Here is a 20,600-nt window from a genome sequence, read left to right as displayed (position 1 = left end):
ATGATATGAAAAGCACAGAGTCAGCATGGATTCCCTACCATCTTTGTTAACATTCTGCATTTTAGTTTGAAATAGTAACAGAGGCTGAAAAAAAAATGAGGTTAATTTTCTCTGCTGTGTCTGGATCTCATGAAAAGAGGAATTCCTGCGTTTCTTCCACACGTTGCATGAGCTGCCCTTACAACATCATCATCCACCACTAAGACAATTCTCCTTTTCAACAAAACTCTGAGGACGGTGGTGAAATCCAATTTTTTTACTACCGGTTCTGTGGGCGTGGTTTGGTGGGTGTGGTGTGGCTTGGTGAGCATGGCAGGGGAAGGATACTGCAAAATCCCCATTCCCTCCCCTCTCCTGGGGGAAGGATATTGCAAAATCAGCATACCCTCCCCACTCTGGGACCAGCCAGAGGTGGTATTTGCCGGTTCTCCGAACTGCTCAAAATTTCCGCTACTGGTTCTCCGAACTGCTCAAAATTTCTGCTACCAGTTCTCTGGAACCTGCTGGATTTCACCCCTGTCTGAGGAGCATGAGACAACATGTAAACAGATCTACATATAATTTGAGTTAAAGCAGGATTATACGCACAGTATAAACACTCTGATAGCATTTAAAAGCAGTTTCTTGCTGGTGCATAGCTCAGCAAGTACTCTTCTGAACACACCTCAGTGAGTGAAAGCTAATGCTTTTACACAACGCATGTTAAATTTGAGACTTGTGCTTATCCATCAGCACTATATTTGATAAGAAGTTCTGGAGCAATTGATTTTACCAAATTAGCCAAGAGCAGCTATGTCTAAAAAAAACCCCCATATATTTAAGCGATTTTGCATCAACCAATCTAATATCTAAATTCAGCTTAACTTTAGTAAGAAGCAACGTCATACAAACAAACCTTGGTAGCCTGTATTGCGTGGGCCTCATGATTATTTCAGTAATTAATCTTCCTATTTAGTCACTGTTTAAATAGAGTAATAATACCTGTCTTTTGCTCAGTTTCTCATTTCTCCCTGCTATATATCTGTCATTATAATACATTAACCAGCATGGCCCTTTCAGCTCCAACATTAGTAATACATTGAGGCAAAATGGTTGTAGTTATCTGTCTAATTTGAATTTTCTATAGAGCAACTGGGTAGCTCATTGTCTCTGTGGTACAAAAGGCAGGAAATTTCACTCTAGGCCTATTTTGCCACAGAAGCATCTAAATTATGGTAAAGTTAGATTATCATAAAGAGATTCTCTTGTCAGGTACTGGTGACTCAGAAGTTATGACAGTTGCTTATTTGCTTCGTGTTATTTTTTAAGAAAGAGGGAGAAAGTGAGCAAGTACAAGAATGTAGTTTTCAGTAGTCCTCACCTTAACTTTCCTCAGTGTGTGTGTTTGTGTGTCAGAGATATTTTTGCCTTTTTATTTTATGGGATTGCCTACTCCTTGGCGCATAGTATTGACCATTTTCTCTTGTCACATTGGCAAAAGATTTCAGTGATCAGCTCTTCTATGTTTTTAAATGATAAAATGTTGATATTTATATTTTTGTATCATAAGAATGTTTTCTTACAGTATTTGTCATGCCAGTTTATAACAAACAAAATGCAGGGATTTTATTTCTATTGGAAACACGATTACAGCTATGTTTTTACTTTTTAATTGAAATTTTTATTTGTATAGAATGCTTACTAATGTTAAATAGGAAGAGAGTATATAACATTTACATTAAGAACTCATTCAGTAGGGTTTTTTTTAGAGTGAGAAGTCGAAAGGAAAAAATATTCAGACTGGTTCTCATTGCCTGTTTTTAGCAGGAATGGGTTTGTATTTCAGTTACAAAGATAAAAGTATGCCATATAATTTATTTATATGAAAATTTATTTTTGTAGTGTACATAGTAGTCCTCAATTCTTTTGACAGAATTATATTTTTAAAAGAGTTTATATGTGACAATACCATTATGTTTTGGAACAATGCTGAGACATAAAATACAATGCACATTTTTCACGATATCCCATTTGCAAACAGAATCAAGGTCAACAGTATTAAGGAGAGTGTGGAATATTGCATGTCATTCTGAACTGTTTTAGGGTTACCATTTTGTGATCTAGTGTGGTTCTCAATTTTAAATCATAAATGAAAATTTGTACAAACTCTCTAAACATTAATGTTCAAACACTGATAGAAATTCTAACATGAATAAAAATATTATAACTTATTGTTTACGTATTTTGTTTGTGGAACATTTATTAAAAATGGTGACTTGCATCTTTGATTCATACAGGCTAACTGAAACAATATTCTGGACAACCTTTTTAAACACAGTAATGACCTTCATTGTTTAACATGAAATGTTTATGGTGGGATTTTAAAGACCTGCATAGAGGCCATCTCAAAGTTGCAACAAATTTTTGGTGTGCAGCCACAGATCTATAATTCTGACAGATTGTGGGCTGAGACTGCTTTGCTGCCTAGACAATAAAGGGAGTTCTTCATTGAATTCTCAAGAACCAGATCTAATGGATTAGCAGTGTTAATCGGTTATAACAAGCAATAGTCTTGTGGTATCTTGAAGCAGGGTGGGCAATCTTTTAGGTTCAAGAACTGAACCTTAGATTTTGAAGAGGCTAAGGACCACATCTGATGTGTGAGTAGAACAGGATTTGAGGTAATTTTGAAGGTTTTGTTTGCTTTTTAACTATGAAATATATTCATGATAGCTTATAGTTTGTTCATGTGTTCCACATTTCAAAATGGGAAGCAATTATCCTGTCAAGTTTTCAGTCCACCAAAGTCTGCAAAAGGGGTTTTAACTTGCCCACCCCTACATTAAAACATATATATCCAATGATAATTCATCACTGGCAATTTCATTTGTTCAAGCTGATTTTATCCTACATCTGTCAAAGCAGAGTGCATAAAAGTGTGTTTTAGGTGTAAACATATATGCCTTCAATATAAGACAGGGATGAGTCCTCAACAGAATGCCCATGGCAACCTCTCTTGGTGTCCTCTTGGTTCCCTGCCCCATCACCTCTAGGGTTTGGACAACTTCAGTAAGTATTCTACAAATTGACATATTGAACCACCACCACCACCACTCCAAATACAAAATGAGAAGGGACAACGAATTAGGTTATCAACAAGGTTACAAGTAGTATGTAGAAAGTCATGGGAATGGCCTGGTAGAAGCAAAGTAGACAGGAACACTAGACTTATGGTGATCTGTAACTGACATTTTTCCCCTCATGGATGCAGCTTCCTAGATTGGATTGCTCAAAGTTCGCTCAGCATTCATTTGGAAACCACTTTTCCCATTTATATTTCATATCTTTTACACTATTCAGTATTACTCTTTGGTCTGTGTTAAAACTACCTACGATTCTTATTTCCTTTAACTTTTTTTAAATCATTTTTTTTTAGTAAGGGAACAACATTAACTAAACATGTAGCTAAATCCTTTGACATAAGTAACCATTTCAGAGTGGCACTCATTGAGAGTCTACAGTGCCCTAATTGTACAAGGAGGTGTGCATTCAGCTGCAATACAAGTAAATAATACCTTAGAGGAGAATCTGAAATAGAGGCTGATTATAATTGAATTATCACATTCATGCCATACTTTAATTGATTTTAATGATTAGCATAAGTAATAAGAACAATAATAGGCCTATAATACAAAGAATAAAGTCCTGGTCAAAATAGACAGTGTATGTCCTAGTGTGTGGCTCAAGTGGCTTTGAAATACTTTCCCCATTCTAAATTTTCACAGTTCAGTCCAGTCCACAAAAGCTCTGGGGAAGTCCATGTACACTCTGTTTATAAAAGTTGAAAGATGAAAGGCTGATACAGTATTGTTAACACTGATTAAAAATGAAGAAAAATGTTCATATTTACAGCAAGAGCAAGAAAAAAAGGAAAATTATTGCAAGGAAATCTTAATTTTATAGACTTCAATACAGGGGACCTTCTGAGCAGCAATTTCACCATCTGAGGTAATTCATATCAATCTAATGATATAATGATACCAACGACATGAATAGTTCCATTGCATCATTTATATGGCATCATCATATAGATGATATAAATTGCCATAATGATCAACTCCTGTATTTAACATGTCATTTGTAAAGAATAAACCCTCGATTGGTGTATTAAGGAGATTATACTGTAATTAACTAATTTTTTTGTCTTCTGGTCTGCTTTTGGGGGTCTTTTTTTTTTTTTTTTTGCCAAATTAAGGAAATTATAAGGGCACATTTTCTCTGCAAGAAAGTTGCCAAAATTGATATCACAAACTCGAATTAAGAATGGAATTATTTTTCTTAGGAGACAACAGGAAGCAAATAAATATTAAGATGTGTTTATTGTGTGTGGTTTATGATGAGTGTGGTGGTAGGTAAGGAGTTGTATTTGTTTTAAGCTTTTACTTATTTTATTTTCATTTTTTACTTATATTCTTATTTTTTTTCTAATTTAAGGCGCCTCTCCTACTGTATAGTTCGGGCAAAGAAACAGTCAATCTGAAATGACTGAGAATTTAGGTAGCTTCTTAATACTGTGTTTTCCCGAAAATAAGACCCTGTCTTAATATTTTTTGAACCCCAAAATAAGCACTTGACCTTTTTTTCAGGTAAGTCTTATTATTTTGGGGCCAAGGGAGCAAGATGGGGCTCTGATTTCCAGTTCTGTCTCCCTAACCCTAATCAGAAGAAATGGCAGGGACCAACTGCGTTTGTGTTTAAATATTTTCAGGGAGGGCTTATTTTCAGAGGGGGGGATATTTTAGCGCATGCGCTCAAAAGCCCAATTGGGCTTATTATCAGGGGATGTCTTATTTTCAGGGAAACAGGGTATGAAGATGGAGGAAAGCACACTATCTTTTCTTAAGTGCTAGATTCATTGATTTATCAACAGTATTTCTTTTCCTGTCAAAATGGAATTTTTATGCAGTGTTTGAAATATTATAGCCGATGGAATTTGAAAAAATGGGAATGAGCCTTTTGGAGCCAGCCACAGAGTTTTAAACTAGGAGTTTTGTCAAGGCAAAATGCACTCAACTAAAATAACTCTCTCCAGAAAGCCAATGTGACAAATTTGTTGCCTGCTGTAAAAATGCCTCTTAGTTTCTGCTCCATTCCACTTATAATATTAAATAGATATTGAAAGGCAACATAAATCTCTATTGTTTTGTCACAAAGGAAATTAAATCCTGCAGTGCAGCTGATAGACTTCTCACTGCTTCATTAAGTGGAGAACATTTAAGACTAATTTGACAGGAGGAAAAAAATTAACCTTCCTTGCAAACTGCTACATCAGGAAAAATATTACAAAAATGGAATTAAAAGGTTGTACACACTTCTTCACTGAAGATAATAGTTTATTTTCTCACTTGATCTATGATGATAAGGAATAATTCATTCCCTTCAATAATAACATCAATTTTATATCTTACAGCTTGAGCTATGCAATGAATTATTAAAAAAAAATTTTTTTATAATTCTGATGGAACCACGGCCAATACTTGACTGCCAAATTAATGATTTGCTATGATTATCTTCAAGTATTAAGGCTTCTCGGAGCATTGAATATCCATAGAAGATATCTTGAAGCTAGAAGTTGCCACACAGGATATTAACATATTGACATTGTCAGTCCAGAACAGTTGCCTCTTTATTGGTGTGTCACATACACAAACATACACCCAAGCAAAAGAAACAATTTTGTGCCTCCCCCTCATCTAGGCCACTGTGACTAGCGGTACTCAGCAGTAACATTGAGGCTGGGCCCCGAGTTCAGCTCTATTGCCACTGTTACCATTCAACAAGGCTGCCTTGCACTGTTCACCAAGGTGTGCGAGACTTGGGAATGCTACATTTGCCTCTATGGCCCACCACTCCCTAGAATCTATTCTGTACTAGTCACCTTCAGCAGTGTTCTCCTGTTAACAGGCTCTGGCAGCTTAATGGAGGCTGTTTCAAGACACTCAAAGACCTTAGTTCCTGAAGCAACTTCAGAGAATGGTCTCGCACAGTCTCTGCAAACCACATGAAACATGCCCCATTCTCGTGTGATTTTCGGAGGCTCTGATGGCCTCACAGGAGCACTTTATGATGCGTGGATTTCAATTCCTAGAATTTCCCAGAAGCAGTTAGGAGTTGAAGTCCACCCATTTTAAAGTTGCCAAGTTTGAAATACAGAAAGCTAAACTATAGCTAGGCAACCCCACTTCACCACTGTAAAGGAAAAAAACAGCATTGCATTGGTTAACAATGAGTGGTGCAGTGGCCTAGAGGTGGAATTCTCAACTCACAATCAGGAGGCTGTGAGTTCGATACTAGGTAGCAGCAGATACTTTTCTTTCTGGGCACATTGAGTTATTATCTGCTGCGAACTTTACATTGGCGACAGGAAGGGCATCCGGCCAGTGAACACTCAGCTCCATTCAGTTGCCCTGACTCTACCCCTGTAAGGGATTACAGCAGTAGTGGGTTTCAAATCCCGTCGCTACCGGTTCGCTTGTGGATGCGCATGCGCAGAAGCTTCCAGGCGAGTGGGCAGAGCTTCCCACCGACACCGCTACCAGTTCGCCTGATCCAGGGCGAATCGGTAGCAATCTAACACTGGATTACAGGGTCATTAAAAGAAAAAAAAAAAACCCTGCATTGGTTAACAATAGACTTTGAGACCCAATTCACAGTGCTGATTATTACTTACAAAGCACTATAAATTGAAGCTCTAGGATACACCAGACATTACTTTTACAAAAGTATACTTGCCCATCTGGCCTAAATATTTCTAGCGGGCCTGCTGCATATTGGTTACTGTAGGCAGCAGGCACTTCTTTGCAAGGTCTCTCTGTGCTTCCTTTGGGTTTACATTATATTGTAACATAAACAATATAATGTATCTGCCTCCTTGCACTTAAGGTGCTAAAATTATAGCATCCTTGTTGTTTTGTGTCTTTGGCCAAACTGATTGCGGCTGCTCATCTTGGATGCGTCTGATTAGTTCTACGGTTAGATTGTCAGTCAGATTCATACTTTCTGTGCCAACAACAGACATGATCTATTCATTTGACAGTCACCCAGGGTCACTTGGATAGCAAAAGAGCCTTGGTGGCGCAGTGGACTAAGTCCTGTTAAAGTAGTAGTTAGCTGCCAGCTGCCTGCAATTACTGCAAGTTCAAATCTCACCAGGCTCAAGGTTGACTCAGCCTTCCATCCTTTCGAGGTAGGTAAAATGAGGACCCGGATTGTGGGGGCAATAAGCTGACTTTGTATTAAAAAAAAAAGAACACCGCTTAGGGGGGCCCGAAAGCCCTACTAAGTAGGTATATAGAAAAGTATGAAGGCTATTGCTTAATGCATTGTAAGCCGCCCTGAGTCTCTGGAAAAGGGCAGCATATAAATCGAACTAATAAATAAATAAATAAAAGTCCTGCTGCCTAAATTTGATAAATAAACAAGTTTGTTTGTCTGTCTGATACAAAGGACCTAATTTAAAACCTAATCTGTTCACCAGCCATGGCATTGCAACAGCAGGGTGGGTGGGGGGTTAATGGAAAAGAAAGCAAAAGAAGGACTTCTGTATTGCAGCCACGAGCTTCGCTCCTCAAGATTGTTTCAAAGGTCTGTCTTTAGCAATCGTCAGCCTACAATTTCAGGCTAACATTCTACCTCCAAACGATGGCTTTCCCGCCTTTTAGTCAGCCTCCCCCCACGCCTAGCCTCCGAAGGGCTCAAGGGGTTAAAAGGCCGCGCACGGCGAGGAAATCCCACCTTCTGCGCCTTAGATTGGCTCAAAGGAGCCACCGGGAGGAGCAACATCCTCACCCAGCGGCCATTGGGCGCACAGGCTGCCGTTCGCGGGCCTCTCCGAATCTTCCTCCCGCAAGGAAGGTTTGAAAGTTGGGCGGGTGGCAGCAACCCTCGGTGAGTTGCGGGTGAGCGGGAGCGGCTTCGCAGGGGGCAGCAATAAAGCGAAAAGCGACTGCGGAGCCCTTGGGTTGAGATCTCGGCTGAGGCAAAAGCCAAGCTAGATATGGAAATAACGAAAGGAGGACAAAAAAGGCAGCGGCGGTGACTCCGCTTACCGGTTCAGAAGGGATTTGTGTGTGTGTGTGTGTGTGTGTGTGTGTGTGTGTGTGTGTGTGTGTGTGTAAGAAACCCACTTTGTTTAACGGGGACGAAACGCGCGCGTGGAGCTGCGCTTTGCATTTCTTTGCGTTTCAGTAAAAGCTGCTTGGATTGTAACACCCGTGCGTTTTCCGACTGGTTCGAGTAAATATCAATGTGATTGACGTGAGCTCAATTGATTGACGTTGTCACTGAATCGCTTTCGGCTCCCAGCGACTACGTGGATTTTTTTTCCGCCCCGGGAACGTGCTCAACGCTCTCCTGAGCGGAATTCCCATCAGTAACCCCCGATTGCTCTCCTCCCGCGGAATCCCGTTGGCAATTCATTCGGATGTCTTCTCTCTTCCCTCCTTCTAAAATTCGCATTTTTTCCTCTAGATTTCCCTCCCTGTGGCAGTTGCGTTTCTCCTCTCCTAAAGGATGGGGGGGGGGAAATAACTTATTCCACGCAGGCTCGTGATGCAAAGATTTCCACGCCGGTCTGTCCCTGCATTCTCCAGGCGCTAGCTAGACCCGAGCGTCAGGGAGCTTCCGAAAAATAAGGAGCCCCCAGTGAAAGGACTCCAGCCTTGTGTTATTTCCCCACCTGGGAGTAGGATGGAAAACTGGGCTTGCGTCGGAAGGGACAGGGGGAAGAAGGTAGTTATGATAGCGCGCTTCCCTTTAAAGGAATGGCGGGAAAACTCTTGGAGAAAAAAGACAGTGGAAGATTAACGGCACATTAATGGCTAAAGTGAAGGATGTAGGAAGGGTCATCATTTGCCTGGCTGCTTATATTTCCACCACCCTCTCCGACCCTTCGAGACCAAATACCCGGGACTTCCTCCAGCGCAGAACTTAGAAAGGAGTTTTGCGCCTCTCGCGCACGCGCTGTCCGGGGATGGTAGAGGGCGCGCGGGAAAGAAATGCTTGCGGAGATGCTTTCCCGCCACTGGGCGAAATGAAGCGCGCTTCGCTTCCAGAAAAGAGCATCGTGCAAAGGCCTGGTAGCTTCTTCATAGCTTCATCCTGCTCACTCTCCCCGCCCGGCTGTTCTTTTTGGTACCACGATGGTTGGAAAGGGCGGCTGAGGTGATATACTTCGAGTATGCCCTGCTAAAAGAAATGCCTTATTTGTATGTCTTCATATAAAGCGGAATACAGGCAGTCCTCGATTTCCAACAGTCCACTTAGTAACCGTTTGAAGTTACAACGACACTGAAAAAGGTGATTTAATGACAGTTACAACCATTAGAACAGGGGAACCTGCTCAGCTTTGGAACCACTGTAAAAGAAGTACTGTAAAGAAAAGTTGTATAGGGAGGAGGAAACAAATGATTTCTCCCCACTCATCCTGTTTTGATACAAGCATCCTGGCTGAGGATGCTTTGAACAAGTACACATCCTACTAAATCAGATTGCTTACTATTAAATATTATATTTCCTAGCATTCTCTTACCTTATTGTGCAAACTGAAGTTTCTGGGTAGGTTACAAATCAGATATATGTAATAAGATCCACTTGCTTCCATTGTTCAGCAGCTGCTATTTTATGTTTGTGCTAATACTGTATATAATCCTCATGATTAATAACTTGATGGTTGTAGCTTCCCTATACACTGTACAGTACAAGACTTTGAACCAAGTTGGCTTTGTTTTGTTCCAAAGTAAGAGAAAAAAAGGCCTGAATAAATGGAGCGTTTTCTTTTTCATCACTTTTGTAAGTGAAGATCAAGCCATCTATTATCAGGAATAAGAGTGAGGCTTTGACCTCATGATAAGAATATCTAGATTAAGTTGCTATATTAGAGCTCTAAAGAGCTAGGTTCAAATCTTTATTTTACAGTACAGTTTATTGCTGAATTTTGAACCCGTCCTACCTGCAGGAAAAATTGTCCCCTTTAAAGCCTGGCAGATGCTTTGCTATGGAATGAAATCCAAAATGTGGAAATTGGGAATGTTCATGCACGGTATTTAAATGACAGCTATTTCTTTATATGAGATAAAGCAAGTAATGCTCTATTCAGAGCAAAGTAAGCAATCCCCAAATTCAGGGTATGTTGTCAAGTTTTAGGTGAGGACGCTGATTGTGTATTTTTACTAACAATCTGCTACAAATATCTGTAGGTAAGGTAATGAGAGGTGAATTCATTTGGTAGATTTATATTCTGCCTTTGCCCATGAACTCAAAGCAGTATACTGACTAGTCCCTCCAAGATTCTCATGACAATTCTTTTCAACTGAGACAGCGAGTGGTCCAAAATCATCTAGGAGGTATCTATTTGCCATGTTTCTCTCTATTGGCTTAGCTCTTTAATGAATAATTTCTAATTTTTCATTAACAGCTATATAATAAAGACCTTTTATCTGTTAGACTTTTTAACTGGAATTTGAGAATCTAAAAATAACAGTGGTCATAACACTACTACTCTTTGGACAAATATTAACATCTTATTAGCAATGTATTTTGTGGAGGTTGCCCTAAATTTACATTTCCCCCTCTGATTTTTGTTATATACAGATGATTGATCTGCCACTGCCATCTCTTGGATAGAAATAGATTTGCTAAACAAATAGTTTCATTTTTGCCCTCTTGTGGACTGGCATTTATTCAAAATCCTGAAAATCTAACATGATTTTTTGTAGTATCCACAAATGACTAAGATGTTCAGTGAACAATTACAATATGAAAATTAAATCAGTTTTCATATTTTAATATGTGGCATAAATTTAGATTTCACTGCTTCTCCATATTTTGCTATTGTAATTGTTGTAATATCTTTCATATAGCAATCTAAATTTTCTGATATAAATGTAACCCTAATTCTTTTTTAAAGAATGTGAATTCTTAGTACTGTGTGAATTTATCAGGCAAATAATCCAAGATAAAAGATCAAGTCAGACCAGATGCTGATTGCCTTTTAATGGCACTAATGATAGTATATTCCTCCTAGACCAGATTATATACCCTTTCTCCAGAAGAGTAATAATTTTAGGCAAAATGCATTAAATAACATGGAATTTAACTTCTATGAACATTTAAAAAATATTTATTAAAGATTATAATTGCAATAGTAAAAACTAATACAACTAGAAGTGTAAAAGTTTGAAGGAAAAAGAAAAAATAGACGAAAGAAAAGAAAAGGACTGCAATTAAGAGAAAATATATATATAAAGAAGTGACTTTCAAACTTCAATACAAGTATAAACAATTTAATAACTTTTCACCTCTTAATTTTACAATCAATTATATCTTCATTCCATCTCTTATCTATAAACAAATCCATAAAACATCATCATTTCAGTCCTGGTGTTGGCAAAAATCCATTAAGGTTTGCTAGAAATGTCAAATTCAAATATCTTTATTACAGCCTTTGACCAGCCTTTACAATAGAAAAATATAGTAAAAAGAGAAATAGTTTGACACAGCAATTGTTACTGGGGAAGGGAAAAATAATAGGACAATAAAAATGTATCTAATTAAAAAAATTGTACAGTTGTATATCTTGGTGAAAATATTTGGCCACTGATATATGTGTGGTCGTGGTGGCTCAGTGGGTAAGACACTGAGCTTGTCAATCGAAAGGTCGGCAGTTCAGTGGTTCGAATCCCTAGTGCTGCATAACGGGGTGAGCTCTCATTACTTGTCCCAGCTTCTGCCAACCTAGCAGTTCGAAAGCAAGTAGAAAAAATAGGGACCACCTTTGGTGGGAAGATAACAGCGTTCCGTGCACCTTTGCAGTTTAGTAATGCTGGCCACATGACCACAGAGATGTCTTTGGACAGCACTGGCTCTTCGGCTTTGAAACGAAGATGAGCAACGACCCCTAGAGTCGGGAATGACTAGCACATATGTGCGAGGGGAACCTTTACCTTTATGTGTGTGTAGAGTTAGCATCCCTTCGAAGATAATAACTATAAAATGTATCTGTATGGCCCTCCCATTTGGAAATGATTGGGGCAATCATAGTACATCTTGGGGTATCATAGAAAGGAGACTGTATGAGAACAAAGGTGAGAGTTTCTACCTCCTTTGATCCACAGGGACAAAATCTATGAATAGGGAGTCCCATGAAATTTTTGTCGCCAGTAGAGCTGGTGGGAGGGCATCAAATCGGGCTCTGGAAAAGGCCAATTTATATTTGCTTAATGTTAAATTAACACAAGATTCATCCAAGCTTTAACAAACCTTTGTAAATTGAGGTCACTTTCTTAATTTATTATTTGTAATTCCTGTGGATTTTTAACCAATTAACCAATTTTTTAAATCTGTCCAATAAGATATCTTTTTCCATATCATCTTGTCTATTACTGGAATCCTCTTTCAGTATCAACTCTGTCTCTGTCTTGTTGGATGAACTTTGTTCCTCCTGCTGTTCCTTTCCAGATCTTTTGGACATATCCATAGAAACCAACACTGCTGTTGATGTAGGTGATATTAACTTCTGATCCATTTCTCAAAAGTGCACTTTGTTAAAATATTTTGTGTCATGCTAGAATTTGCTAATCAAATATATGTATTCTATAATTCAGATATTTAATTCTGTCTAGTGTCCAATTGTTAAAAGTGCTTATCTCTAGAAAAATTAAAAACTTGAACATGTGAAGGATTATTTATAATTAATTCCAAAAGCTCATTTCAATTTTTTCTGGACCCTTAATCTGTTTATAACTTTCCCAAGTCAAAAAGTCTTACCTTTTTATTGTTTAACTTCATTTCAATTTTTAAAAAGTTCTTAAGCTTGTAGTTAAACTTTACTAAAGAATTGAAGCCAGACTCACCCTGTTTTTTTCAGACTCATTGATCCAAAGGTATCTAATAGCTGAAAAGGAGTTAACAAGAATTTCCAAATGTGATTAGAAAGGGAAGTAGGTAAACTTAGTATCCTTTTAATGGTGTCTACCACAGTTCGAGCAAGATGGCATCGTATATTTCATAAAACTTTTACCATGTGAATTTTTTTTATTTCATCCAAGTCTTTAATTGTTACATCATAAATTATATGTTTTCATATCTAAATTAAAAGCAGTTTGGCTTTCCTAATTTTGTTTCCTTGAATTATATCTATCTTAGCATTATCAGAAAGTATTTCCACTTGTGCAAGATAAAATACTCGGTATTGAGCTGTACTATAATTATCTATGCCATATTTAATAATATTCCTGAAGTTTTCTCAGCTCTGAAGACAAGTCTGTCTGGAAGGATTGGAAGAAAGAATTGCAGTGGGGAAAAAATTGAGTTTTTAAATTTTGGGGGTCTATTTTGCAATAGGAAAAAATCATCATTAGATACATTCTTGATTTATTATTTTTAAATAAGAACTATCATATTGGTTAACATAATTATTGGTATTAAATATAAAATTATGCGGATTGTTCTGTTTTGTATGCTATAAAATTTTTAATATTATTTGAAAGGAAATATGTAATCTGTTCTTACTGTTTGATGCCATTTCCTCTCCTATGACTAATTGTCCACTTAGGGAAAAAATGCTCAATGAATTCCCAGGGGTCTAGACTGGAATGTGTAGTCCAAAAACAGCTTAGTGGCAAACAATTTCTGTACTGTTGCCAAGAAAACTACATGGATATGTACAAATAGTCCAGGTGTTGAGTTTGACTAAAGATAATTTACTCAGGGAATACGTTCTAAAATGTATCAGTTTAATGTATTGGTTAAATGCTTCTGCTATCACTTTGTTTTATAATGAACGTTCATAGATTAGGGCTGCAAAAATCCAGATAAAGAAAACCTAGCTCTTTGATATCTATTAGTTATCTAGATTTTCTCAGCCCAGATCTGATATTTCTAAATATACGGACCATAATTGATGCTCACTGGTATATTGCCTTTAAAACTATTAACATAAGTTACTGACTAAAGTGTTACAATTCAGACACTAATCCAGAGAGTTCGTTCAATATAATAAAGTTAATCCGTTCCATGTTAGAAATGCTGCTTACTGAGTCTGAAGGATGTAACAAATACCCCATGCCTAAGCTCTGCAGGGTTTCCTGCTTCTAAAACTAGAGAACAACAAGAGTTTTCCTGGGAGGTTCTGAGGTAGGAGGAGCAAGGCTCCACTTTGTTCTCTCCCAGAAAGGCTAAAGTAACTTCAGCAGAATGACAATTATCAAGAACACTTCAGTCAGTAGTGGGCTCTATAAAATTGGAGGAGGAGGAGAATATTCATATCTATAGCAGCATAAATATTAATTGAGACAACAGAAAATAAACTAAGAGTAATTTTTCTGTCTTCATTAGTTGTACCAGTGGGAAATGGGAGAAAAAAGACTTAAGGATGGAAGAAGCAATGAAAGGTATTTATGAAAAGTCCTGCCTGTCTTGCCAATCTTTAAACACCTTGAGTATGTAATGAACTGGGATCGTGTTTTTATAAGCTAACCAGCATGCACCAATTGGTAATTCTTGGAATTATTACACCACTTTGTGTAAAATGTCCAGCTGAATTGGTTAAAGAACAGAATGGGATCTTGGACTGTATTTCATTGGAGGGAGTGGGAAGGGAAGGAAGGAAGGAGTTACCCTTCTCTGCAAGAATTGTATTTGGTTTATGATCAAATTCTGATGCTGACATAGTTATACAGAATATTTGAATATGCATATTACATGGACATTTATGATTTATTTTATTTTAAAAGCTTTTGGATTGGTGAATGCTGAGAATTAACAGTATTTCTCTTGTTCCAAACATGTGGTTTCTGGATGAAGTACTGCAACTCAAGGATGTCCTTATTTTAAAAGTTGAATTCTGACTGCATTTGTTTCTTGCTGGTTATGGGTTTTGCATGCCAGTGCATATTTCCATAATCGTTGATATCTATTCTGCTTTTCTGGTCCTTGTCACAAAATATTATTTAGTAAACAAAAGGACAAGTGCCAGTAAAGTGGTGCATTTTGATATATGGATTGCGTTTTATTCCCCACTTCTTATTTTTGATAGGCAAAGCCATCTCATTTTAGGAGCTACTATGGCAATGCATCTCATAAAAACTGCACAAATTTTTAATGCAGTATCTCGTAATGTAATAAAAGTGATTTAATAGTTGCTAAGAGAAAGGTTTTTTTCATTTGTTCCTCCCCACCCCACCCCCCTTTCCACCCCCTTAAGGTGACAGGATGGTTGAAGATAGTGGAGTCTCTAACTCAAGCATTGAGTTTTGGCTGAACAAGACTCTTGAGTGGGATCAGATCACCACTTTAGAATCCCAGCAAGATGTCTGCCTTCACTTGCCTGAATTACAGGAATTTCTCCTGCAGATTTATGGAGCTTTGAAACATATGGTAAGTGAATTAACTGAAAGAATGAACTGTTTTGAAGACTGTTACAGAAACATTCTGCACCCCACATTTTGACAAGATAAAAAGCTAACAGTAGCAGAGAGCCTTGTAGTACTGACCTAATGTATTGCTGGATCATAGAAGCAAATTGGGGAAACAGCCATAGGTAATGCAAGCAGGAATGTGTTTCCTGTGCTCTTGATTTATTATGAAATGAACCTTTTCTTTTTGATTGGTTATATTCTCACATGAGATTTCCTATTCAATGCAGCCAGCTTTTTAAAATACTTTAAAGTAAAAAGTATTTAGTTCTCATTCTCATGCCATATATTTCATTAGGTACAAATCCTTAATTTATAATCTTAAAATTATATTTGATCTCTTAAACCATGGAGTCTGCTGGCCTATTAACTTTATTGTTGTTGCTTTCAAAAATGTTTTCAGATCTCCATTGTGCGATCACAGGCAAATATCTAGTTTGCTTCTGCTATTTTGCTTATTAGGTTATAATAATTTATAGAAGACAAATTGCAAATAATTAGGGTATTGTTATATTGTATGCACTAAAATATATTTTATTATATGGCAGTTAGCCTATAATTAGTATAAATAGTCAGGAAAGCATTTTTGATAAAATAATAAGTGACAGATCAGCTATTGAAAAGTTTATTTTGTTAGCAGTTGCCTATGTTTCTGAGGACATAACTTTTTCTCTTCAAATTTTCTAATTGTACTGAATTACTTATGAAACTTGGCTTCAGATGGACCTTCTGTATATGACTCCACAATGTCTAGGGGTTGTTCCAAATTTGGATCAAATCTGAAGAATTTATTGTAGTGAGAAGTAATGATTAACTTCGTTGTTTCTTGCATTATTTTGGTTTACTATAATTTAAAAATCTATTTTAATATTAGTCATTAAAGCTACAAAAAAGAGAAAATGAAAATGCTTGATTGTATAAAAATGCTTATTAACTGCACCATGTTTTACTTTTATAGCAAAGCTTTCCATTTGTTAATTTTTTTTTTAGGTTTTGTAGGTATAGTGTCTGTTAAATTTCAGGTTGCAATTCATATTAAATGTAGCAAGTGGTAATTGAAATATTAAGATTACTTTGTACTGTGGTTGGGACTCAATCCTTCATATAATGTATAGAATGATGTAGCAATATGATATGTTCAATAATTTGTTTTTATATATTATTCACTTTGATCTTTTAAGTTAAGAGAAACCAACAAAAGTAGTTTTTTTAGTATATTTTTGTGTATTTTTTCATTTTTTCCTCTCTGTGAAGGAGATAGACTGTTTTTAAATTTGATAAATAAAATAAGTAAATAATAAATAATTAGAATGTCTTATAAAAGCATTGTGTTGATCCACAAAAAGTTGGATTGAGTGGAAAGATGTTAAATACTTCAATTTACAACTTCAATGTTTTCTTTTTGCTGTCTTGATTTCTATTTTTCAGTTGTATCTCTAAGAACAATTGAGCAGACTAGTGGTATAGTGACTATAGTATGTAAGGCAGTAGTGTGAACAGCTGTGATTGTTTGTGCACAGCTCTAAGCGTGAGGTGAAAGTGAGCAGGAGAGTATTTGGTATGGTGGTTTGGGAATCTGGCCTAAGGCTTGGGGGTACCCAGTGGGAGTGGGAAAAGGCCTGTGGAGACCCAAGGGGGCAGGAAGCAGAGTGAGTGGGGGAGAACTGGGGCAGGAAAACCTGTACTAGTCCTCCAAGGGCTGCCCCCACCACCACCCTGTGTTCCACCTAATGATGTTTGTTTAACAATTTATTGGGGAGAGGGGGGATGGGGAGATTGCTAAATGAGATGCTTCACTTAACAGCCATTGTGACATGTGACTAATGAGCAGACTCCATTATTGTTGTATCTCGAGGACTATCTGTACATTTAAGCAGCACTTGTTCCAAAGATGCACTGGCCTTAAGTTCCATTTTCCCATTCCCTACCGTTGTGGGTAGCCAACATGTTTTGTCACCCATTAATTTCAAGACTAAGCATTCTCTTTAATTTCAGAACTCGACAACTGCAGTCCAAAAATTTCCATTAATTGGTCAGTTATTAGGAAGACTTTGTTGGAATCCTTTTGTCATTGGTTATGGTAAGTGTTTATAACTTGTTTTGTTAAAATAATTGATAATTAAGGGAGTGTTTATTAAAATTATACTTTCAATGTAAGCATCAGACAGTGGTACATCTAGCATAACTACATATTTGCTGGCATCAACATTACAGACAAGGGTTTTGTAATGAAAGCAACAGTTGCCCAAAATAATAAATAAAAAAAATACATTAATTAATAGTATCAAATACTTTGTAATAAAATTAAAAGAAAAGAGAGAAAACACACAGTTGTACATTACTAACTGTTAATCTATAAAATTTGTTCAGCCTGAGAATTCAATAATATTAAAGATAGAGATTAGCATTATAGAGCCAAAGTTTCCAGCAAGCATCTGCAGATTCATTTCCAGAATTCCAAAATAAAAATGGCAGAAAATCTTCAAGACAGAACTTAATCCTCAAAATAAGATTTTGAGAGTTCATTTCAGAATCTTCAGGTCTCTTGTGTTTTACCATTTTTGTGGGTTCCCCATGCAGTAACTTTTACTGTCTGAAAAGGATGGGGCACATCTCTGGAACTGCAGGGTTCAGTGTCTTTGTAGGAGGAGCAATTCTAACAGAATCATTCTATTCCAGCCAATTAATCCTTTGGCAGGAATACCAGAGGCAATGTTTCCTGGAACAGGTTGCCTTGGCTTTATTATTTCTCAAATTGACTACTGCGGTGCACTCTGTATGTAACAACCTTTGTAACTCCCTATAGGATGCAAAATGCAACAATTTACCAGTGCCATGGTTTTGAGAGTTCTGCACTAGTTACCAGTATGTTTCCAGGTTTAACTCAAAATACTGGTTGTAACATGTAAAGTTCTTTTTGTCTTGGCACTTATGTGCCCCAAGAACAGCTTTTTCTAGGTAGAAGTGACTAGCCTTGTATATTCAGCCATATTAGTTTAGAGCATCACTTCCAAATGAGAACAGAAGAGCCAGAACATTCTGCTTCTCACTAAATGCTGTATTACATTCAGGGGTGGGTTCTACTTACCTTTACTACTGGTTTGCATCAAACCAGTGCTTCTGTGCTTCTGTGCATGCGCAGATCACCTATGATGACGTCCGGGTCGGTGAGTAGAGCCTCCCGCCAGTTTTACTACCAGTTCTTGCGAATTGGTCCGAACTGGGGGCAACCCACCACTGATTACTGATTACTACATTATGGAATATTGTTATGTTATGTTATGTTACGTTACGTTACGTTACGTTACGTTACGTTACGTTACGTTACGTTACGTTACGTTACGTTACGTTACGTTACGTTGATTTATATGCCGCCCTTCTCTGGAGACTCAGGGCGGCTTACAATGTGCTAAGCAATAATTGTACAGGTTTCTGATGTGATTTTGCCTAGCTTCACCTGCTGCTTCCTGTTTGTTAGGAGCTTATGATCCATTTACAAGTATGGTCAGATACAGCTAGCTGATTTAGTTTAGTTAGAAGAATATCTGGAAAGATGGTATTGAATGTTGAGCTAAATATACAAAGAGGACCCTTGCATAGGTCTTTGGAGATTCAAGATGTTGTAGGATGTAGTGCAGAGTCATATTAACAGCATCATCTGTCGATCTATTTGCTCAGTAGGCAAATTGCAGGGGTCTAACAGCAGATCCGTTATGGTTTTCAGGTGGGCCAGAACTAGCCTTTCAAAGGTTTTCATAACTACAGATGTAATAGAGTAACCGGTCTGAAGTCATACCGTTCCTTGATGGAGAGTTTCTTCAGCACTGGGATAGTAGAGCGTTTGGAGCAAGAAGGAACATAGCACATTTCTAGTGATTTATTAAAGATGCGGGTGAAGATGGGGGCCAGTTGGTCAGCACAAACTTTTAAGCAAGAAGGAGTTATCTTGTCTGGGCCTGGTGCTTTTCTGGAAATACTCTCATTCCCACAGATTCAAATAGCGTCATTCATCACCCCAGACAATTTGTTAAAGGGCCTTGAAGACAAAATTTTCAGAGTTGATCTGTCCCCGTCCACACACACACACAAACACAGCCAGCCGAGGGTTAAGGAAGCACTTGGCACACACCCAGGTCTTTATCTCCAACTTGGCAGCGATATACACACCGTCTGCCAAGTGCTTTATTTCCACAGAAACAGAAAGATAATATTCTCAGCGTACAAGAGTCCAACAAAAATAAATATTCCTCTCAGCAGTTTCGGACGAGGCTTTAGTGACTATCCAAGGTTTATTTTTGTTCGTCACAGGGATCACTGGCCACCACCCTCTATTATATAGTCTCTGGGGTGTGGTCCAGTGACTCAGTTCTAATCCCTAGCACGCCTCCTGAGCTGCTGCAATCGTTTATCACGCCTTCGGAGGCGTGCGTCCAGGAATGATGTCTCTCCTTCACTCTCATCCGAGACACCTGTCTCCCTGCTAATCTCCTCTCCCTCGGCCGGCACCTGAGACAGTGCCAGAGGGGAGGGGCCTGGAGAGGGAGGCCTGGCTGACTCCTCTTCCTCATGCTCGGAGCTTTCTTCCTCCGATGGGATAGGCTCAGAGGGCGGGGCCACAACAAGAGTTTTAAAATAGATGTTAAGGAATGTTTATAGAATCCAACATTTTATAAGAGCAGGAACACTATATTTTATGGATTTATATACAGGTACTCCTTAAGTTATGATGGCAATTGGGATTGGAATTTGCATTGCTAAACAATGTGTGCCTGATTAGGTCCTTTGCAATACTGTGCAAGGCGGCCTTGGCGGAGAACCAGACTGAGCATGCTTGGTCTGCAGTGGGAGCAAGAAGATGGTAAAGGTCAGTTGGGCAAACAAAGCACAGGGCAGCAGGAAGCCAGAAGGGCAGAGATGAGGGAGAAATAGGCAGAAAGGGAGGTGAAGCATCCCTGCAAGTCATGTGGGTAGGCATATTTTGATCATGTGCTTGTAAGAGGGCTGCAATGGCTATAATTTCAGGGACCGGGAGTAAGTACGATTCCTTCAGGGCCACCATAGTTTTAAACAATCACTGAACAAATGATCATAACTTAAGGACTTCTTGTAATTTGTAGGTCATCTTCTGTAGTTGGTAATATAATAATG

The 20,600-nt window shown here is 38.0% G+C and overlaps 1 protein-coding gene across 1 annotated transcript in view; it reads left to right on the top strand.

Moving 5' to 3' along the window:
* The first annotated feature begins 12,931 nt into the window (after positions 1–12,931).
* Positions 12,932–20,600, top strand: part of FANCC (FA complementation group C) — a 46,236-nt gene continuing 38,567 nt past the window's right edge. The window contains exons 1-4 of the mRNA XM_070935637.1: positions 12,932–12,981; positions 14,374–14,429; positions 15,242–15,414; positions 17,448–17,532. Of these exons, the coding sequence (XP_070791738.1) occupies positions 14,411–14,429; positions 15,242–15,414; positions 17,448–17,532 (277 nt within the window). The 5' untranslated portion in view covers positions 12,932–12,981; positions 14,374–14,410. The remainder of the gene's footprint in view (positions 12,982–14,373; positions 14,430–15,241; positions 15,415–17,447; positions 17,533–20,600) is intronic.

This window comes from Pituophis catenifer, unplaced genomic scaffold, assembly GCF_029215685.1.
Source record: "Pituophis catenifer annectens isolate HBS135680 unplaced genomic scaffold, rPitCat1.0.hap2 SCAF_2, whole genome shotgun sequence".
Classification (NCBI taxonomy): domain Eukaryota; kingdom Metazoa; phylum Chordata; class Lepidosauria; order Squamata; family Colubridae; genus Pituophis; species Pituophis catenifer.
The sequence above is the reverse complement of the archived record's forward strand: the minus strand, read 5'-3'. Positions and strand labels throughout refer to the sequence as shown.